A 22,256-nucleotide genomic window follows, 5' to 3' on the forward strand; every position below is an offset into this window, starting at 1 on the left:
CTTTATTCACTCCAAATCGTCTGTTATGAATTACTGTGATATAACTTGAAACAAAACTTTCATGCAGTATCATATTATCTCTTGATTATGCACATAAAATCTGACTTTTTAGTATATTAGGTATACTGATTCCCTCATAAAGAATGAATAACATCAATTAATTTCTGTGTCATAACGAAAATTTAAGCTGAGTTCCTAAACAAATGGTTCTAGTACTCATAGTATTGACAGTTTCTTGTTTTGCTTCTTGAACCGAAGAGGGACCTGTCCTTCACTATGTACTGGGGCAGTGAGTATGTAGCTTCGGACCACTTTAAATTTATATCCAGTTTTAAGACTGGAGTTGCGAACCTCCCAAGAACAGATGTCGCAACCGGATGCAAGAAACATTGCAGTACCCTTTTAACTGCATGTATCAAACCGAAATCCATTGATTGAGAAATCCCTCGACATACTTATGCTAAGGTTGCGAATAATAACCATTATGTTTCTATTTTTCTGTTGTCCAGAAATAAGTTTGGAACAGAAATCTGTTTGGTAACGCAATTTCATTTTTCAATTTCTGAAATAAATTTTGATTTCAAAAATATCTTTGGAACAGACTTAAAAATTTTCTGCTTTATCTATTTCTAGAACAAAAATAAGAAATTCTTTTTATCGCTCGCCCTCGGTACTAGTCGGTCGCTCACCTACCGCCCATCGCCGCCCACTTGCTGGCCACCACCTTTCGCCGTTCGCCGTCTCCCGCTACCGGCCGTCCTCTTCCCACCGCCAGCTGCCTCCCTCCGCTGGCCGCCTCCCGCCGCCGGTCGCCTTCCGCTGCCGCCTGCTGTGGGCTGCTGCCCGCCTTTCGCCAGCCACTGTCTCCCTCCGCCGGCCGCCCGCCTCCCTCTGCTGCCCCCCTCCCGCCGCTGATTGTCGCTCGCCTCATGCCGCTGCTCGACGCTGGCCACCCCCAGCCGCCGTCCTCCGCACTGGCCGCGTCACCGTCCGCCGCCACCTCCCCCCACCGCCCGCCGTTCGCTGCCACCGTCCGCCCTCCTCCTGCCGCCGCCCCCCTCTCGCTGCCGGCCATCACCCGCCTCCCATCGCTGCCCGACGCCGGCCGCCTTTAGCCGCCATCCTCCACACTGGCCGCGTCGCTGTTCGCCGCTTGCCGTTCGCTGCCACCATCCGCCGCCCGCCGTTCACCCGAGCGGGAGAAATTTTATGCTATTATCAAACAAATTTTTGTTTTAAGAATAAAAATTTTATGTCGTTATCAAACGTATTTTTTTGCTCAGAAACTTGTCCAAGAACAGAAATAGAAAAATCTAGAAATTGATTTCTAAAATAGAATAGTTGTCATTTGCGGCCTAAGCAACCGTCGATACAAGAATCTGCGAAAGTAGCGGCTCTACATGACTACGACGAAGTCGTGCGGCGGAGGAATCATGAGAAGGTGTCTGTTTCTGCAGAGAATGATAGGTGTATGGTAGGGAGGTCATTCATTTAATACGACAGTTACATTGACCTCTTATCCAGGGCATGAACCTTATGAATGCGGGACACAGTTTTCCACTGCACGTCATATTCATGTTGAATTGCAGTTTGAGATGCAGTCTACCTCTTCCGCACAATCACATAATCTCTAACATTTCTTTGACAGCCTTTACCATCACGACATTTCGGAACTAGAAAACTCGGGATCTTAGCCGTGGTCCGTGAAGTCCCTTGTCTACTGCAAGCATGCTGTGATTGATAAGCAGCTATTTTTGCCCTACAAACTTATGACTGCTTCAAGCAAAAAATTTACTAGTCTATTTCCTAAAAGTCGAGCTTTACCATGCGCCGTCAAGTTACATGGTTTCACACTTATCTCCCATCTAACTGTAACTGAGAGAGTTTGTAATCTTGCTACGTTGTGATCTATAAATCAAATCAAATCTCCTGTTGAATTCCCTTTTCCTCAAGTCATCGCATGGGCAAGTTGGTGATGTTTGTACTACACAGGATGGTGCATGCATTATTGCACGCTTGACAGAGTAGAGGAGTTCACTGCAAGAATGGGCCTACACCGAAATGATTCGGGTTGATCTAGGCAGATTGGGCCTGGCCCGAATCCGTTTGCTAATTTCTCTCCTACATGGGGATTTTTGAAATCTCATGATCCATAAAGTATGACTATCAAATAATTAACGTGATAATGCCTAAGGATCGTCAAGTTTCACTCTAAGTGAAGGCAGTTCCTACGGTCTTGACTATGACGTACCACGAGTTTCGATTGAATGGAGTTATGAGGCTTCTAAATACAATCTGAAAAGCTAATTTAGAGTCTCATGTCGAAATCTCAACTATCAATGTTATGGACACTGAAATAAGACTAAACTCATGACCTTATTGTCTTGAGTTGGAACAAGCTGATGAGATCCCCTTGTGACGTCTCCATGCCCCTCGCGTGGGGCGACATGGAGCGAAAAAACGAAAAAGGGGACGTGATTTCTCTCACTTTTGACATGGTGGGCTCTTGCAGGAGAATTGCCGCACCGACGACAAAACGAGTTTGTATGGTACATATGTTCTCTTCGTTGTTCATAACCAGGGCGATGAACCGGCACTAACGTTTTCAACAGGACCGATAGACATTAGATTCATGGGAATGAAGTGTCTCGGCACCAGCATCATTCAATGGGGTGCTTCATTGAATATCAATTTCTAGGATGCAACCCAACCCATCACTTTCTGGCTTCATCTCTGGTTCCTTCACATCTCATCCCATAATCTGCATGAAAGATAACACATATATTGATTCTATATTACTACTCGTCATCCTTTTTTTTATGTTATAATTATCTATATTATCACAAGTGGATCATATATATATACACACACACACACACACACACACACACACACACATATGACTTAAAAATAAATCAGGGAGGAACAAAGAAGCTATCTGACAATTGCGCATGCAGTGTCGAGCATGGGCACGCATGTGGAGGGTACCTGAAAAGCTTAAAGTAAAAGAATAAAGTCCTTTCAACCAAAAAAATAAAAATAAAGCCCTCACGAGAAATTGAAACAAAAAGTAAAAGCATTAAAGTTGGGATAAATTGGGTGGAGATAAAGTCCAAATTAATTTTGTCACAAAAAATTTTACATCGATACGCTCGTGTCATATTTATCCCAAAAAAATCCCTGACATGAATATATCAATTTGAGGTAAATGTTGCAATGGTGTACTAATTTAAAAAATTTTGTGATACAAAAAATTATTTATAATAAATATAATCCGGATATATCAATTTGAGGTTCTTGATGGTATTAGTCATTTTCCTTCCCGGTTGTTGCTGGAGATGTCCATTCTTGTCCGGACACGTTTACCAAACAAATGAGCCCGACAGAACAAAAAGATCAATTTGGGCCAAAAGACAACGGATTCAAACTTTTTTTCAGAATGTTTTCTATTGTGTGATTTCGGTTTATAATTTAGAGGTCCAATGCGATCCCAATAGCTTGTGTCCAATGCAAATATGAACTGTCAGTGACATTGTACGACCAAAGCACCACTGAGAAGAGGAGCAAAAAAGTACTCACACGACGCCACGGGATAGCTAATGATGCAATTAACTGATCGTCGTTTGTTGGTTCGAGTGCTATAAATCTTATTTGATCTGTTGTCATGTACATATGCATCTCGTTTTTGATTGATCAGTCATATCATATATCTCTATGAAGGAAGGAGCGAAAAATTTAAACTAACTCGATGCTTGATTTGAAAAGACACTTACGAAGGAACGAAAAAGTAAAAAATTACAAAAAAAGAGGTATGTGCTAATTTTACCCCCTTATTTAGCTCCTGATACCCCGCATTCACATTAAATTGACTATATTATCCCTTGCGGGTCCCATTCTTCGGTACTTCAACGCGAAATAGCACCTCGACATCATCTTCTGTCACTGTTAAAAAAGTTGATACATGGTTGAGATGTATTTACAATTGATCTAACACCACATTTACATGTTACAGGCACGAAACTCAGCCAGATGCGACTAAGTCACTAGGTGAGGCTTAAATTAGCACGATCAACATTAGATAGATCAAAACCGTTATTCATTCTTGCATGGGGATCAATGTAGGGTTTCTTCTAATGCAAAGAGCAATGTGATATGTAAAAACAATTGGTTTTCCAGTAATGGCTCAAAATATGTAAAGATGGTTAATTTTAGCAATGTTAAATGGCAAGATTTTATTTTCTATCCGAATACTTCTTCTATTTTTGACTTAATCGTTACAATCAAAACTAGTTATGGTTGTCAGCCGTGCTTCATTTGAATTAAAAGCTAATGCATTGATTTTCACCGCTGATTGGAGTTATCGAACAAGCCCTCGAGAGGCTTTATATTTGTTTTAAGACTAATCTATTTTCTTGTCTTTTCAAGGTTATTTCGATCTATTATCAAGACACATTAGTGAATTTAAAACTTAGAACACCGACAAGTTAAAAGTTGTGACACTAACAAGAGAGTTTGAGGATTCGTTTCTCGATTTTGTTTTAGTATTTTGCCCAAGCATTGAACTTGGGAATTTCTTTGCTATTCGAACACCATATGAAATGCTAATTGCTTTTTGAGGTTCAAATTTCTCGCATAACGGTTGTAACGTCTGTATGGATCGAGGTGGTGATGTGGGGACAAGCTAAAAAGTTATTTTTCAATTAATTGAGGTTAATTAAATCACTAAAATCCAAAAACGACGAACATATTCTTTTTATTTAATTAGATTAGATGAAGTAGATTTATATTTACAGGTGCGTTTGCTTCAACTTTTCAAAAAAGTCGTTTGGGAAAAATTGAGGTTTTGCCTTTGGCTTTCAGATTTTTTTTGGAAGGTAACTTCCATCAATTATCAATAGGCATGCAGCCCTACTAGTAAAAGAATTTGGGGGTGAGGATGCTAGTATTACAGGTGCGGGGTTCGACTCCCGCCAACTGCGAGAGGTAGACCAAAAGTTACAAAGAGCGAGGAGAGTTAAAAATACGACAGACCAAAAAAAAAAAAAACTTTCCATCAATTAATGAAAATTTCGTCAGTTGCCTTTTTTGCCCTCAAAAACTTATTAAAAACCCAATTTTACCCTTTTAGAAAAGAGAACCCTAGCGCTACTCTCCCTTCTCTCGGTTTCGCTCAGTTCCCTCCTTCCCTCGCTCGCTCGCCCTCTTCACGCTTGAGGTCACAGCAGTCGCTCAGTCCCTCGTTTGCGTCTCCTCAGAATCGGTCGCTCGACTCTCTCTTACTTGCCACTTTCTTTGCTCGGAGAAGGAGGTACCCCTTTTCACTTGATGATTTTTGGAACAAGTTTTCTTGGAGATTTCGATCGTGGGTGATAGCGATGATGATTGTTATGGATTGAAATTTTTTTTTTTCGGAGTTTTTCTCTGTTCATAATTTTTTTGCCCAAATTTTTTGGCTTCAAGTTGCTGGTTTTGGACGTATTTATTTGTGGTTCTGATATTAAACAGTATGCGAAGGTTGAGGGATGATGGATTGACATGATTAGGATGAGAAAATTAGGTGTTTATGCGACTTAACATGGCCTGTCGGACCATGTTAGTTCTCCTTTTGTCTGAAACAAGAACGCCGAAGCAGTTTGCACTACCTCTGGGGTCAATTCTCGTTCGTGCCTGGGGCTCATGAGGTTGTTTTTCCATTATTGGACATAGGGCGTATTTGAGAAAGAAAATTACTAGTAAATGCAATATGCTTTTGGTGATTTTGGGTGGATTATGTTGCCATATATCACAATTTCTTGTTTCTCTTTGAGATTTCAGAGATTGAAAATTTTTGTGTTCAAGGTGGAAACGAGGTTCTGTGAATTTGTAGTACTGTATGCCTTCCAAGGCCTATTTCGGAGCCTTATTGAAGAAAGCTTATTTGTGTTTTAATAATGCAAGTTCTGACTAGTATATCGGATAATTCTGACTGTAGAGGAATGACTTTGATCCTTTTGAGTACTGGTTTCAATGGTCGCCGCTATTTCTGTTCTCGACAACTTTCTGGACTGAGTGCCAAGCCCCCACTGACATTCACGAGGGTAACCCTCTTTTTATCCAATCTTCTTGCTTCGACCAAAATGAAAAGTAATTGTAGACTTTGTCATGCAAATATTCCACTTACCTATGGTATATGTAATATACTTTTATTTCTTGATTTGAAAAATGGCAACGCATAATAAGAAAGAAGTTTTTGAAAAGGCATATTAAGATAACATAGTTTAGTTTGAGTGAAGTTAAAACAAGGATATCCTTCTTGTTTTCCTTTTGCCATTCAATTTGTTTGCAATATGCATCAATTTGTTTATCTATTTTCGAATGGAACGCACGACACATAGGGTAGGTTGTCTTGCTTTCTCCCTTTACTAAGTGAGCCTGGGTTCCTTCTCATGTAATTTCTATTCAGTGCGAGTGCCGCGTCCGACAATCAAATTTGATTCTGGGCATCAGCTTTGGAAGATAAGGCATTTCGAGCTCTCCACATATTCCATAAAACTCCGGCTACCTGCTCTCTTGACTGTAAGTTAGTCTTCAATTCGACCTGCTTTATTGATTACATGTATTTCAACCTTTATTGGCATCTAAACTAGTATTATTGAATTGTTTGTGGTGATCAATTTTGAACTTTCTTAAGGTCTTCACTCCTTTCTTTAGCTTCTTGCTGAGAGAGAGAGCTCCGTCACCGGGAACCATGGGGTTCTTCGACCTGAACATCCCCTATGACGCCTCTTCTTCACTGTCCGACAAGGCCAACCGCGTCAGAATCGCAACCAAGGTGATGGAGCTCGGCTACGACGGCATTGCCTACAACCGCTCGATGAGGGGCGTCATGTCCGATCGCGACCACTGCTCCATCCCTCTCCTCTCCCTCTCCACGCTCCTCAAGGCCGCCCCCTCGCTCTCCTCGTCTGTCTCCCTCCACCGCGGCCTTCTCGGCCTCCCCCTTGCCTCCACCTTCCGCCAGTACACGCGCCTCACCGTCTTCGCCGAGACCGTCTCCCAGGCTCAGGTCCTGAACTCCGCTAATCCTGTTCTTAAGAGCTACAACTTGGTCGCCGTCAGGCCTTTGAACCAAGCCACCTTCGATCACGCTTGTGAGAAATCCGAGGTAATGTGAGAGCATGACACAGTTAGGATTCTTACTTTCTTGGATGTCGGAAGTTATTACGGAAATAGAGTGAATTAATCTTCAGAAGCATGCTTGACTGTTTAAAAACGGAGAAAAGTAATGGAGATTGGAGTTATTCCTACTACTTCTCACGTTAATTCGGGGAGTGGTCGATTAGTATCGATCCTTTGTTTTAATGCAATTGTTTTGTAATAGTCTTTTCCTGTAATGTAGGTAGATATAATTGCCATTGATTTCTCAGAGAAGCTGCCCTTTCGCTTGAAGCTCCCCATGGTTAAAACTGCTGTTGAGGTTCGTCCCCTACTTTTTATTCCTTGTTTTACATGTTTTAATTTAATGGTAGGGATGAATGATGAACTGTGGAGATTGATTGATAGGTTTTGTATGACAGCGAGGACTTTATTTTGAGATCTCGTACTCGAGTCTCATCTCAGACCCTCAGATGAGGAGACAAGTGATATCTACTGCTAAGGTAAGGTCACACTCTGTTCTTCAAGAAGCTGAACGATGTGTTTATTTGTTTTGTTCTTATTCTTTTTTGCTCAATCACGGTGGAGATATATTAATCTATAGTTTTCCATTCTTTAGTATGCTAGATACTTGCTCTTTCTATAAGTCCTATAATAGTTTTGCAATAGCGATTCGAGATTTTAAAATGATAAAGAGAGAATCGCGCAGACTTATGTATCCTAACAGGTTGCAGTATTTCGCAGGAGTGCTGCCTAGTTAGAGAGTTTGGAATCATCTTGTAGTTTTGCACATATTGTATTTCTAAAGGACTAATAAGTGCAGCCACTTTGGATCAGTTGTGCCCATGTCTTATCAAAATTTACGGAGAGTTGATTAGTATAATTAGGATGATTAGGTTTAGTGGATTTTTGAGCAAGCTTTTTTGTTCTATAAGATGTTCCTTTTTAAAGTATGTGTTAGCTTAGAGTTTGACATTTCTTCTATGTCAAGCTGAAAGTTGCAACATCACAACTACAGCTCAATTAGTCATCTTTCAACTCGATTAATTTATCTTTCTTATTTGCTCATTGAGAAAACAATACTCATATTTTAAAGCTTGGTTCAAATAGTGCTTGTATCTGCACTTTTCCATACTAAAATCATTTGAAAAAGAGTATCAGTATAGCCTTATAAAGCTTTTTGAACATTGTATGGACATCGAGTGGAAAAGGTATTTCCTTAAGAATTGCTTAAGCAGGGAATGCATGAGCACTCTCGGCCAACTTTTGGGCACTGAGTTGGTGCTCCAAGTGTCGAATATTCGTGCATTCTATTCATGATTATTGCTGGACGGTAGCCATGAGTCAATGCCATTGTCCTGATTTTGTTAGTGGCACATAAATGATGTTCAGAGCAATTTGAATTTCTTTAAATGATTGTTTTTCCTTCTTTTTCGGTCTCAAATGTATGGCAAAAGCACTCTGATGTACTCAGTACTAGTTCCATTTATTGTTTAGCTAATGGTGGATTGGACGCGTGGAAAAAATCTTATTATCACAAGTGCTGCATCTTCTGTCAATGATATTAGAGGGCCTTATGATGTTGCAAATGTGTCTTCCTTGCTTGGTATTTCCATGGAACAAGGGAAAGCTTCTATCTCCAAGAATTGTAGGTACGGTAACTCTATTTTATGAGGTTGTTAGGATTTTTGTTATGTAATTGCATTTCTTGTTGACCCATTGTTATTTTTCGCTTAGCTTGTTGACCTACATGATGCAGGGCTCTTATTGCAAATGCTTTAAAGAAGAAGAAATTCTTCAAGGAGACCATCAGAGTTGAGGCCATGTCATCATCCGAAAGATTAGGCTCTGAGGAACTCTGGTCTGGCGACCTGCTTAAGTGGGATCCTCTCTCTAGTGGTGATGGTGATATGCTTTTAGATGACTTAGAAAAGTCCTTCTCTATATCAGATAACGTGTTAGGAACGGTGAAGGCAATTGATTTCAATCCAATTATCGACAGCATGTCATCAAAAGGTTTTCAAGTTAAGGATTTGACATATGGAAATAAGGCGGCTCAACTTTCATCAGTTGAGAGTAAAATTTTGCATTGCACTTCTCAGGTAGTGGGCTCATTTGCCAGGGATAATGAAAATTTAGATCCGGTGAAGCTTGACGGAGTGAATATACTTTCTAAACAGAATCAGAGTCCATTGTTTGGTACATCCACACTGCATCAAATGCCCAGCAATGAAGTTTCTGAGAAACCAGTTCTGCTGAGTGAAGCTGTTGATATTACAGAAGACAGAGAGGGGATTGGTTCGACAAAAGGCGAAAGTTTAGATGCAAATGTATTAAAAGGGTTTGTTAACTCAAACCAATTTGATTTAGTTAGGTTGGAATCATCACAACCTGCCTCACCCGATCAATCTGATTTGGCCTTATGGCATGAAAATGCTGTATCTGAGGTGCCAGTGAGGGATGCTGGTTTACAGGCTCCTTGTTGTGATGACAGTAAGTTTGCTGTTTCCACTCCATCTATATTGGATACCATTGTGGCTGCCTCTCTGAATAGAGGGGTGCCTAAGGACTCAGATAGCTGTGCAGTGCGGAATGGTGATCCTTTGGAAAAAGACCAGTGTCGGGATTTAAAAAGTGCTGAGGCATATTTTGGTATACATTGTGCTACGGATGAAAAAACCATGGAGAAACTGGATTCAAATCCTCAAGAAGAGTTATTTTTGGTCTCTGATAATTTGCCTTATTGTGAAGATGTTTTGGAGTCTAGACGAGTAAGGGAACATAGAGATGATGCGACCTTATGTGTAGAAGTACATTCTTCAAAATGTGATGATTCTATGGAATTAAATGATGAACCAGAGAATGATGAGTCATGGGAGGGGGTTGCTGTGGAATCTCAGACACTTGTACAGGGGGATGCAGTAATTTCTCAGCCTAATATGAATTTAATGTCATCAGGTACTAGCTATGCACCACCCTTTACTACCTTGTCATATTTAGATTACTTACAGTGAGATGGCCGCACCATAGAGCTTTTGCTAGAAAAATTTTACACTAGTTTATTAAGCATTTTGAGAGAGACAATCCTCCCTATCTACTTCATGTGAAGGATGACTTCACAGATTATTTTTTGGAAGAACATACACCTTTAATTTTATCAGGTGCATAAATTAATCAATCGCTGACAAGAATTTGGACTAGCGAGTGCTCCTCATCTTCCATACTCGGATTTCCAATTATTAGCTCTCCTTTAGAGCCCTGCCCTTGACCATTTTTCTCACTAGATCCTATAAGTTCTGCCAAAGGCATGGTTAGTTTTCTCACTCCATTCTTCAACAAATGCAGATGAGGGCAGAACAAGGCTAAAGCCACGCCGTCGATCTGTTGCTTTTCCACTCAAGCGTCTGTTGAGTCCTATTCTTTTCAAGAAGAAAGCTCGAAAACACCGGAGAAAGTTCTAAAACGTTAGCAGACTCGCACGACAAAGACAAGCTTCGTTCTGGATGGCTATTGGCAGAAAGAGATGGCTTATGTTAGAGATGGCATATTTATGTCTAGAACGTTGAGCAGAGGCTTTGCAGCTTTGCCTATTTTTTGCTGCGGTCTTTGCGTATTGGTTTTGGCAATTTTATGTATTGTTAACATAATTTTTTGGCAATTGCACTCTATTTTTGACAGAAATAGAATATGCCAACAACCTCAATGTAAACAAGTAAGCTGTGCTTCCTACTTGAGCTTCATAGATTATCTAATCAATAATTGTCACTTTGCTGCTACAAACATTCTTCTGATTTGTCCAACACTTAAAACTTTCTTAATTCACATCCTAACTGGGACAAACTAATTTGATCATTATTGGGACTGCATTATTCAGATTCCCCTAATTATACCTGTTGTGTCATCATCAAGATTCGGCTCTCCTACGTCAATCCTATTCAGTTTCCCAATTCAGCCAAAAGCATCAAAAGTCAACCTTCAAGTGACACGAAATCAAGAAAGGTGAACGAGATAAATTTGAATCGCAATATCAATCTCCAGGCTTGTTGAATTCCATTTTGCAAAGCGTTACTTTCAGTCCGGTGTTTCACGCGGTACTCCGGTAACCAGAGATCAGAAATTCCAATCGATCTGATGACCGAACTTATGCATACCTATAGAAGTGGTGTGTCGCCTTACAAAGGCAATGGTAAGTACTGATGTATAGTCAATTTAACGAAATTTTAAAAAAATTATACAACCGTGTAATTTCGATAGACCAAACAATTTTATAAAGCAGCAAGCCGTAAAAACCAAAGAACAACCGGTCATCATCAATTTGATCGAGGTTTCACTGTTCGGTAACCGAAGGGTTACATCAGTCAATGGACTAAAATTTAGGGGACTCGAATGCACAACCCGAAGTTGCTATATATAAGTCTATAAGATCAAAATACTGAAATTATCCCAAAAAATTTACGCGGCGTAATCAAAAATTTATCCTCTTTTTTTTTTTAATTTGGCTTCGAATATGAATTAAAAAAGAAAAGGAAAAATGAATCATCATCAAGTGGAGGAGAAAATGAGGAGCACGTGGAGGAGAATCCGGAGCGGAGCATGTGCCGCCAATCGAGGGCCACCACCACCGCCACCGCCACCAGTCTGTCAAGAACTTAAACGGGAAAAAACCAAACCCAAAAATATTAATTAATCCTCCAATAACCAAAACGACCACACCTATCCACCCTTTTTTTCGAAAATCCATTTAAAACCCCACATGCAAATCCAAATGGGGGGGTCCGTCACCACCAAAAAAGAAAAAACCAAAATTCACCTCAAATTTACCTAGAATCTTTCCTTTTACGAAACCTTTCCGGTAAAGATGAGAGCGGCTCGAGGGGCCGGTCCAAGTTCTACCTGAAACCTGATCTTCGGAACCTCTCTGAATGGCGCGGCACGGCTCGAGACGGACCTCCCGTCGCACGGCACGTCAGGAGAGTTAATCTAATGATAATTTCGGATATTATGGTCCAAAAAAAGAGGGTCGAAACTAATTTTTGGTGGGATTTTTTTCTTTTTGGGTCATGATTATTTTTTTTGGTGGAATTGAATCAATCAAATGAATCCTGTGGATGATGGTGGAGAGTAAACAAAGTGCAGGTGCAGACGATGGAGATCACATGGGGGTGGGGGCGAAGGGACTCCCATGCGCTTGGGCCCCACCATTTCTGTGCCAACACCTCCGGACAATTGACCGGCTCCACCGGTTTCGTCTCTTTCCCTCCAATTTCTCTTCTTTTTTTTTCTGGCCAATTATATTCCTCTCCAATCACACAACATTTTTTTCCAAAAAAATAATAACGATAAAAATAGTAGGGATAATAAAATATTATACTTTTTGGAGTAAAACTCAGACTCGATGGCAAAAGTTCCAATTTCTAAAGCATCGAACGTTAGATAAGTAATTTGATTATGGAATCATAATGATAACGACAACGCATGTGACGAAGTGTTGGGAGTGTATCATAGTAGAAAAAGAAGAGAAAATGACGAATAGAGTTATTGATTTAGGCTTTTTCACGGCACTCTTGAAAAAATGGCGTCGTGACTTTTATGAAATACATGACTGAGATCGAATATCAGGAATGCTGATGCGGCAATTTCACAGCAGCTTTTAGATCTTGCTTTTGAAAATGTCGTAGTTTAAAATAGGTGCGTGCCACAATTTGTGTCCAATGGCTCTAAGAATGCTTAACATGTGTCCAACATTCTCTTATTTTTATAAAGAATTCTGGGTGTGTTTTGCCGTGTTCAATTACCTCGCCGAAGAAAAAAAAAAAAAAGGAAAAGAAAAAAAAAGGAAAAAATAATACTTTATTAATAATTTTAAAAAAAAATGTGTCCCGTATACGCTCGATCTGTACAACCTCATTGCTAACAACGGCCTTATTAGTGAATGCTCTCGGAGCATTTGTTTAGCATATTTAATTAAAGAAGATTTTGATTTTCAAAACAGTAATTATAGACTCCTACAAGCAAACCGTGCATTGGAAACTGCATAGAATTTTTTTAGGGAAAAAGTCACTGAACATCCTATACTCTACCCACTATGATATATTTAACCTAAATTTTTTTCTGTGACACCAAAAATCTCAAATTTGTACATGTGTGACATTTACCTCCGTGAAAGTTCTATCAATCAGAACCATAAAAAAAATCAGCCTACATGGACGTCATAAAACAAACTGTGGCGCCCATGTAGCTTAAGTGAAATAAAAACAACTCTGTTTTGACTGAAAAATCATCTAACGGGACATTGACGAAAGGTAAATATGACACATAAGTACAAGTTTCGGGTTTTTTACATCACAAGAAAAGGTTTAGAGTAAATGCGTCACAATAACCATAATTTGGAGACTTTGATGTCACATAAAAAACTATTCAAAATAATTATATTGGTGGACATAATTTGAAATTTTTTTTATGACTATTTCCCTTCTTTTTAACAAATGTCTCCGAAATACTCGTTAGAAAATTTTTGCTAATAAATTAGAGGGAAAGAAAGGGGGGGAAACATGACCATGTGTGTGCGCGTGTGTATTGTACACATAATATTTGGTCGTATAAATCTCCAAGCAATCCCTCAAAATCTCCACCATCTTCGTCCCTTTCCTTCTCTCTCTCTCTCTCTGCGTCCCTTTCGACTTTTCTCTCTGGTATTACAGAAAGAATCCTCGCCAAATCTTTCCCCTTCTCTTCCTCTTCTCTCTCTGCGCCGCGCTCGCCAAGGCGTGGGTGTGCGCGCGCGCGCTGTGCCTATATCGCGAGAGGCGCGTCGCAGAGAGAGACACCCGGCAGCCGAGATCTCGCCCGGCATTCTTTGCTCGCGGTTCTCCTTGGCTTTTTTCTTCCGGTTTTTTTTCGCAATCTCCAGATCGAACGAGGGGAGGAATGGAGGTGTACAGGTTCTCGCACGGCGTGTTGGCCGCCATTGCGGCCGTCGTCGTCGCCGTCGTGTTGCCCGCCGCCCAGGCTCAATCCCACGCTCCTGCTCCTGCGCCCACCAGCGACGGTGAGCCTCCCCCTCCCGCTCCCCCTCTCTCGCTCTCTCTGGATCTGAAGTCGAAATGCGCGGCATTGTTGATTCTTTTTCTTGATGTTGCGGTTTTTGGAGATGAATGTATCGTGTTTAGTTTCTCCGGGAAGATGACCCTTCTCTTCTGATGGAAAAATCTGGGGGAAAGTTTTCGATTTGTCCCCCGGCATCTGGAAAATCGTCTTGGATTTTCAACGGGCATTTTGCTCATCCTTTCCAAAATCCAATTTTGAAAGAAGGGTTTTGTTCAGAAGCAAATCTTTCTTCCAGCTTGGCAATCTAACCTGAAACAGTACATTGTTTGATTTGTGTACTATATGACACAAGAAAGAGAAGATCTTGATGCTTTCTGGGCCATTCTTGATTTTTGAGTTTTGATACGTTGAAATTTTTGGAAATGGTGCGAATCAAGCGTTTTAAAAGAAGATTTTTGAAATTTAAATTCCACGGATAATTTTCTCGGTTATATTTGCTCAATTTAATCGTCATAAACCAATAAAGAAATAATACATCACGATCAATTTCCTGCCCATTTTCGAATTCTAGTTCCGTAAGTGAAGGCCGCCCCCTTCAATTATTGATAGCTTTTCAGGGTAACCATTTCAAATATCAAGAAATTCCTTGAGGTTGATGGACCCCTCCTTGATGTACCCGCTTGTCAGGTGACCAATAATGAAGTATTCCTATTTCTGGCCAAATTATGTTAACCGTCTGATTTTTACAAATTTTTCTAGAATTGTCGAGCGATCCATGTTTCAAACATTGCCAAGCTGCCTGATCCATCATCTGATAGATGAGCTTTAGTAAAAATCCTCTATAATGTAGCATTCTCTGCAATTCAAAAGGACTTTCTAGTTTCTAATGGGCAAGAGCAAATCATCTGTGTGCAACATAAATCAAGGGTGGTGAAAACCACTTCATTTCCCTTCTGTTCATGTCATCATGCTTCCTTTGTGATTATTACATGGAAAGATTTGATTAATGTAAAACGGTGGCTGCTGATATTTGTGATATGTGCAATCTCAGGAACATCGATCGACCAAGGAATAGCATATCTGCTCATGTTGGTGGCTCTGGTGCTCACGTACCTCATTCACAATGCAGACATCTCATCCACCTCCTAAGCCTATGGATTGGTGTACTGCGGTTGGTCGTTTGGGTTTTAGTCAGGGGATGCTTAAAATAGATCATTGGTTTGAAAATTTTCTTTTCCTTAAATTCTTGTGTATGAAAGTGGTGTTCTAACTTGACAAATTCTCTGTTGGACCATGAAAGCGTTTGTCAATTCTCTCCGACTTTACTAATGTGATGCATGATGCTTATCTAGAATTTTCCTTTCTCCAACAAGGAAACTCCATAGCCATATCAGCAAAAAGAACTGCAGAGCTATGTCATGGACCAGTGATTCAGTTCTCCTCGAATCTGGCTCAATTTTAACTTCGTTGCCATCATTGAACCAGACTTCTCTTATTGGGCTTTTGGCTCTGCATTCACAATGAGAAGACTCCTGTTCTTAATACGGTGACATCGGTGTGCTATAGTCAAGTGTACTATAATTAGAGTGAAAAGAGGGAATAAGATAGCAGATTTGCATCGGGTGATATTAACAATCAGAATTGAGCCGTGAGTGTAATTCCTAGGCAAGATCCGTAACAAGGAATAACATTCAATGAACTATGTTTTTCCAAATGTTCCACAAAGTGAGTCGATGCTGATCATCACGTTTGTTTCTCCTCCAGCAAAAGAAATGGAACAACATTCAATGGCACAATTGCATCAGATGAAATAACAATCAGAATTGAGCCGTCAGTGTGTAATTCCTTGGCAAGATCCGTAACAAGGAATAACATTCAATGAACTATGTTTTTCCAAATGTTCCGCAAAGTCAGTTGATACTGATCATCGCGTTTGTTTCTCCTCTAGCAAAAGAACTGGAAAGCATGCCCTTGAGGTGGCCGCCTCCCTGGAAAATTGCGTCAAGCTCTCTTTTGACTAGTGCCTGAATCTTGTGACTCTTCGGCCAGCGAGAACTTCTTCACTTTCTGTCATAAGAGGACAGAATAAAGATAAAGAACAGCTCATTTGCGTACAAGGACAGAGGTCAAGGAAAAGATTGTCTTGCAACTTGAACAACTCACATCAATCTCTAAATCTACGAGAAGCATCCACTTTATAGATCAATGTTGTACACAGTTTTTGTACGAGAAGCATCCACTTTATAGAGCTGGAATTAATACTAACATCAGACTTCTCACATCAATGTGTCATCTAAATTAGCTGAAACTGAATGTTGATGACAACGAGATCATGATGGGAGCATGAGACCATAAACGCTTGAGATGGCACATGTACCAGAAGGAATCCAAGAACAACAAATGAGTTTGGCATAATGTCCTGTGGACAGAATAATAAGAAGGAACCGGCAGACATCTAATGAATAGTTAGCATACAAGTAGAAAAGGCAAAAAAATATAAGCTTATTGATATGCGGTCATGACTCATGAATATAATAAGACTGAACCACAATAGGTTCTTCTCTCACCCTTTCCATTTAAACCAAACAAGATATTCAGACTATGTAACTCTTCCCAGGACATACTCAGATGGTTATCTATTTCCTTTTGTACCGGTGACGTGACCAAATAGATTGGTTAGTGCATAACAAATAGAAACAGTCATAGATAAAAGCTAATTGGTTTTTCCCCCTAGAAATCAATGAGCATCCAATATGATGCTGGGACACGGATAATATCCTGTACTGAAGAGCTTTAGATCGCTAGAACGGGAGCTAAACATGAGTAGTGAAAGCTGCGATCTCTTGAAAAGTACTTGACAAAGAACAATGTCAGTCCGTTTGGCCAAGCAACCGGATATTATAGATTAGTCCAGCCTCACTTCCATTTGATTGTGAAGGCAGTAACTTGTAATTCATAAAACCAGGATCAGAGCTAAACAGCTACCTAACTTTCTAAAATCTCAATCAGCATATAGCTGTTGGCAGCGGCAGACGGAGAAACCTCGAGTGCTCAGTGGCTAGCATTACAGTTGCGAACTTCTACCAATTTAAAAGTGGAGTATAATTAAATTTGATAAGAAAAAATGATATTTCCAATTATATTGTCCCGAAACATAAACAAAAGTGCAGACTGCTGCTTGTGAAACTATCATATTAGAAAATGGTCTTATCATTCAATGTTCCAATAAAGCCAAAAGATGATGAGGGTGAGAAACCAAGAAATGGTTCCCGCAGCCAGAAAACAATGATTGCATAGACTGATAACCTAACGTCTGGCTTTGAATGTGTAAACTGAGTACTCAGCAATGTGTTCTACTCTTCCTCCTATTGTAAGTCTGTTGGGCTCACATTGCAATTTGCAACACTAAGAACTCAATATGCATAATGAACAGATACCATTCAAGAATCAACTCTTTTTCCGTATTTTGACATACCCAAGTGCTGCATTTGATGACCATCATCCTACATTTTCAGGGCTCGCTCTCAATCGACCAGATACGAAGACATCCCTCGACGGAAGACTAATTCAGAAGCTCAGAACCGAGGCAAGAGTCACTTCCCCCCTCTTTTATCACTCCACATCACTAATTAAGCAGCGCAGTGACAGTTCCCCAAGTGCAACATAATCAAACCAGCAGGAACCCCAAAGACACCCCACCCCACCCAACAGAAAAAAAAAAAAATCTGATCTTTGATCTAAGAAACGCATAATCACACGTTCCCCTTCAAGGGTGAACTCATTTTCTGAGATTCAGTCAAATCTCCAGCTTTTGACAGCTGAAGCATCCGAACCAAACGCACGCATACTCGAACAAACATGGCCTGGTCACGACTACGAAACAAACGAACCAGAAAAAAAAAAGGGGGGGGGGGGGGGGGAAGAAAAGTAAAAAAAGAGAAAAACCCCATCTAAACCCACAGCCAAATCTGGAGCACAACGCGCGCGAGATCGACGAGACGCAATGCTAACACGTAGACGACCCACGAAGTCGTGAAGGTACTTTACCTTATTGAGGACGCACTCCCGGAGGGAGTTCAAGAGACGCAGGCACTTGTCGTGGTCGTAAGGGGTCTGGGCGACGCAATTCAGCAGATCGAGCGCTTCTTGCCCACACGCGGGCTGCTGCTGACGACCTCCACCTCCACCTCCACCTCCGCTCATTGTTCTTCGCTCGTACGATGGTGATCTTTGCGCCTCAAAAGGGTGTAAAGAATGAACGAGAGTCCTCCTTCTTACCGTTTCGTTAAAGAAGGGAGACAGAGAGACAGAGAGAGAGAGATGAAGAATGGTGCTGTCGGGCGTCAAACCGCGGCCGCGAGTCCTAGGAATTGCGCCAACAGATCGTCCTGGAAGAAAGGTCTGCAACCGAGGAAACGGTGGCTTTTTCGATTCGTGCCAGGGATCGAACCGGATTTCTTGAGCCGCACGAAATTAAAGAAGGACCGGTCGAACCGGTCGGTCCAGTCTATATTGCAAATGGCGGCAGAAAAAAACCCTCCAAGAATTAAATTGAAAATTGAGAGGTTAAGTTATTGCATAAATGATCTTATTTCAATTTTCGGGGTTAGTTCAAAATCTACTACAAACTACCAATACTAGCGACATTAGATGATTACGTGTTCCGAAAACTCGATCATGCATTTAGTGACGCGGATGTTATTTCGACCAAAAAAAATAAACATTGTTATTTGGAGTGATAATTTACTTAGTGGGTGTTGGTATTTCTTCACGTTTTTTTATTGCACGGGGATGATCGATGATTTATCGCGTAAATTAAGTGATTAAATTCCGATAAAAAATATTAGATGATTAAATATTTAGCAAGATGATAAATGGGCGAGCCCATGGCCTCCTCTTGTCGGGCCATACTATGGGCCTTCTCGCAGGCCCACATAGTCATTCACTAGTCCCTTTTCCCCCCTTTCTAGGCCCGGAACAGTTCGGGCACCTCAGGCGTGTGTGATTTCCTTTGATTCTTTTGCGGTCCATACCATTTTGTTTGGGCCGACGGTTCGCCGAGACCGATCCGGCGGGCTCCGGGATAATTTGAGCAGCGATATTTCCTCAACTTCCTCCAGATCACCCTTCTGATCGGTGGGTTATGATTTGCAGGCCTCGCTCACGTATCGAATTAACTAAAAATATAATGGGTGACGTCAATGGTCGTAACCCACCGATCAGAATGGTGGTTGGAGAGAGTTTTTCTCAATCTCGATCGGGGGGGAGGGGGAAACATTGCGCCGATGTGGTATGTTTGTCGCATTCAGGCTGGCAAGGCACATGTTGCCCGGAGTTTTCAATTCCATTCTCTTGAGTAGGAAGATGAAGAGCTTCTCGAGCCTTTAGATGCTAATTGCCCAAGTAGACCTAAGCAGTGTGCACGTCAATCAGCTACGGTGCCACTGTATACACTGTCGGCGAATCAAAGCGTCTCGCCGCGACCGGCCTTAATCCACCACCCGCGTTGTCGGTTCTCTCGAGGTCGAAAACACGGGTTCGTCGTATCGATCGGACGACGCCACGGGGGCAAGGACTTAATTGCATCGCGTGGCGATTGACTCGGGATCAGAACTGCGGATTCTCACGCAGCAGCTCGATCACAAATTCACAAGCAGTGCGTGGGTGGGTGGGTGGACGGGGCGGGGGAGGGGGGCGTGACGTGCCTTCATTCATGATGCGAGCGCATTCCATGAGATATCTCTATCTCCATCATACTTTCTACTTTATCCCAAAAAAAAAATATAAATAAATAAACGCGCAACAATATCTCACATTTAAATTAAATTCTCTCGTTCGATCAGAATAAATAAATAAATAAATTCTCTCGCCATAAAAGTCCCCCCGCCCTTCCTTCTCATTCCTGTCGGCTAGTGTGGATGGTGACGTGGAAGGCCCCCTGGCCGCTCCTCCGCCACACAATTCACGCGACCGGGCCGGGCCGGGCCGTGCCACGTGGGCGCCCCGATGCCGGGACACGCCGTCCCGCCTGCCCGCCACGTCACCGGCAGGGGCCGGCGTGCGCGCGCGCGGAAATGGAAGCGAACGTGATTTTTTTTCCGTGCGAAATATCTCGCGACGTCATCGACCATCGTGTATATTCACGTGACCCTACTGTATTTTCCATCAACTTGCATCTCGTGTTTTTTTGCTCCTCTTAATTTTTGAATTATTAATTTTTATTTCCCCCCACTCTCCTCCTGAGACGACCTCCCTGTCTCCTCCAAGGGGCGTTGTCTCTACCCATAAGCCCCGGCACGGATGGGATGGATTACAGTAATTTTTCGTACCGCAATTATTAAAATATTTAATTATCAAATGACCTTTTCATATAGCCGGTTAAGTTTTTTGACCAGCAAACCGTGGTTCTGCAGATTTTTGCCCTGTATCATAACGCGAGTTCAAATCTTGCAAATCTCTGCCCATAAGCCCACGCATGATGGAGTGTGTTGTGATACTCGAATGTTGAATTATACATTCATCTAATGATTAAATTCTTGAAATGGTCAGCTGTGATCCCACGAACGGCCCCGACCCAGAAATTGAGACGCGTGCAATTCTTCAAATCATTATGAAATTGTGTATTCTAAGAAAAGGAAGGCCATGATGAAAGGATTGTTCCATCAATCAGTAGTCGCGTCTCGGGCCATGATGCGAAGGAGCCCCACCACGGCGTTAAGGATGTCCATGCCCACAAACATTGTTTTAGGGTCACGTTTATTGACTGTATGCACTATAAATTTTGTCCATGTCGCCCCTGCAAGTGGAGGCAAAAGAGAAAAAAATCCCCTTTTGGCTCTTCTTATCCACAGCCACGACATTCATCCTCGAGGGTCTACATCACTCGAGTCTTTCCTTCCCTTTCTCTATCGTTTCACGATCGAAAGCTATAAGATCCAAGAAGCGATCCGATGGTGATTTGTTCGTTTCTCGGGGAAGGAAAGAGATGAAAGAAGAGAGATGGGGGTGACTGTGGCTGACCTGGAGGAACAGGGAGGGCGAAGCAGAAGGGACCACGGGAGGGAAGTCGGATCCTAGACGAGCGCGAGATTCTGGGGGACCACTGCCGGCTCTGTTCTAAACCTTACATATTCTAACATTAGCAGATAAGATCTTCTGGAACTCGGTTCTCCCATTGAATGTAGCAGGAGACTAGAGCAAGTCGGAGATTGCCCGTCAAGGTGCTTCTCGACGAGCAGCACCGCGTCTCTGTCCGTCCGGCTTCCTCAACACGTGGGAAGGTGTCATCGTTCCTTAATTTTTCTTCTAAAATGACCACGATTTTCGAAATGCATGCACTAAAATATTATCTCACATCGCTTGACAAACATGTCTACAAGCTCTCTATAAACACGTGATCTCCATTCATCTGACGACTTAAATTTTTTGATTGAACAATCTAACTTGACATCAGAGCCCGTGCTATCCTGTTCCTATTCCGACTTTGCACGTTTGAGCATAAATCGAATGAAGGTCGCCTCAAAAGCTAAGGCCAGTCTCTCTCTCTCTCTCTTTCTCTCAAAACCTGCACAAAGTATGTCGCACCGATCGTATCGTGGCCAAATCTTTGACGAAAGCGACGCATCAAATGTCCTGGGAGATACCGTTGTGGCGATCTTGTTTGCTTCTGTTTCCGTAAGGTGGGGGTCCAGATGCTAATTACAATGCACGATCCTCGCAAAAGAAAGTTACTTGCACTGAAAAGGACGAATGGACCATAAAGAGCATGTCTAGAAACACAAGTCGTTTTTTTGGGGTTTTTATGACCCCCGGTCCCTTCTTTCTTTCTACATTTACCGCCGTGTCGACGGCTAGGTTTTCTCTTTCACAAATTGATTTCGAGTTCGATTCCTTTTCCTCTCTCTCTTCTTACATTCACGGTTCAAAACTAAATGATCAGATCGGCATCGTCTACCAAACTTGGCGACATACTTGATTTTGGCCGCAGTTTATTTTCGTTGGTGGTTCAATTAGGTATGGCATTTTGGGCTGGCTTTCGGCACCAAAAGACTGATTTTGCTAATGCAGTCAAAGAA

General features: G+C 41.7%; 2 protein-coding genes and 1 long non-coding RNA gene across 7 annotated transcripts; 2 read left to right on the top strand and 1 right to left on the bottom strand.

The window, feature by feature from the left end:
* Window positions 1-5,240: 5,240 nt before the first annotated feature.
* On the top strand, window positions 5,241-10,914 carry LOC115688512 (protein GAMETOPHYTE DEFECTIVE 1-like). Of its 5 annotated transcripts, none has more exons than XM_056317922.1 (9): window positions 5,262-5,308; window positions 5,972-6,077; window positions 6,487-6,555; window positions 6,671-7,144; window positions 7,379-7,456; window positions 7,557-7,637; window positions 8,632-8,786; window positions 8,894-10,092; window positions 10,480-10,914. In XM_056317922.1, exons 2-9 carry the CDS (start codon window positions 5,976-5,978, stop codon window positions 10,593-10,595), a joined length of 2,274 nt encoding a protein of 757 aa, XP_056173897.1. In that variant the 5' UTR covers window positions 5,262-5,308; window positions 5,972-5,975; the 3' UTR covers window positions 10,596-10,914. The 5 variants fall into 5 exon arrangements, with proteins under 5 accessions (XP_030470198.2, XP_056173897.1, XP_030470197.2 ...); XM_030614337.2 differs by having other exon boundaries at window positions 5,291-5,308; window positions 6,443-6,555; XM_030614338.2 differs by lacking the exon at window positions 5,972-6,077 and having other exon boundaries at window positions 5,241-5,308; window positions 6,443-6,555.
* Window positions 10,915-13,785: 2,871 nt separating this feature from the next.
* On the top strand, window positions 13,786-15,424 carry LOC115688522 (arabinogalactan protein 41-like). The gene is made up of 2 exons (XM_030614347.2): window positions 13,786-14,182; window positions 15,233-15,424. The coding sequence occupies exons 1-2, from the start codon at window positions 14,062-14,064 to the stop codon at window positions 15,328-15,330; spliced, it is 219 nt and encodes a 72-aa protein (XP_030470207.1). The 5' UTR covers window positions 13,786-14,061; the 3' UTR covers window positions 15,331-15,424.
* Window positions 15,425-15,855: 431 nt separating this feature from the next.
* On the bottom strand, window positions 15,856-18,130 carry LOC130139828 (uncharacterized). The gene is made up of 2 exons (XR_008817889.1): window positions 16,345-18,130; window positions 15,856-16,248 (listed from the first exon to the last, which is right to left on the bottom strand). It is a non-coding gene; the product is annotated as an uncharacterized LOC130139828 (long non-coding RNA).
* Window positions 18,131-22,256: the final 4,126 nt, after the last annotated feature.

The sequence above is a fragment of the Syzygium oleosum genome, unplaced genomic scaffold (assembly GCF_021117445.2).
Source record: "Syzygium oleosum isolate NSW1041296 unplaced genomic scaffold, Sole_v2.1 Sole_v2.14, whole genome shotgun sequence".
NCBI classification, from domain to species: Eukaryota; Viridiplantae; Streptophyta; class Magnoliopsida; order Myrtales; family Myrtaceae; genus Syzygium; species Syzygium oleosum.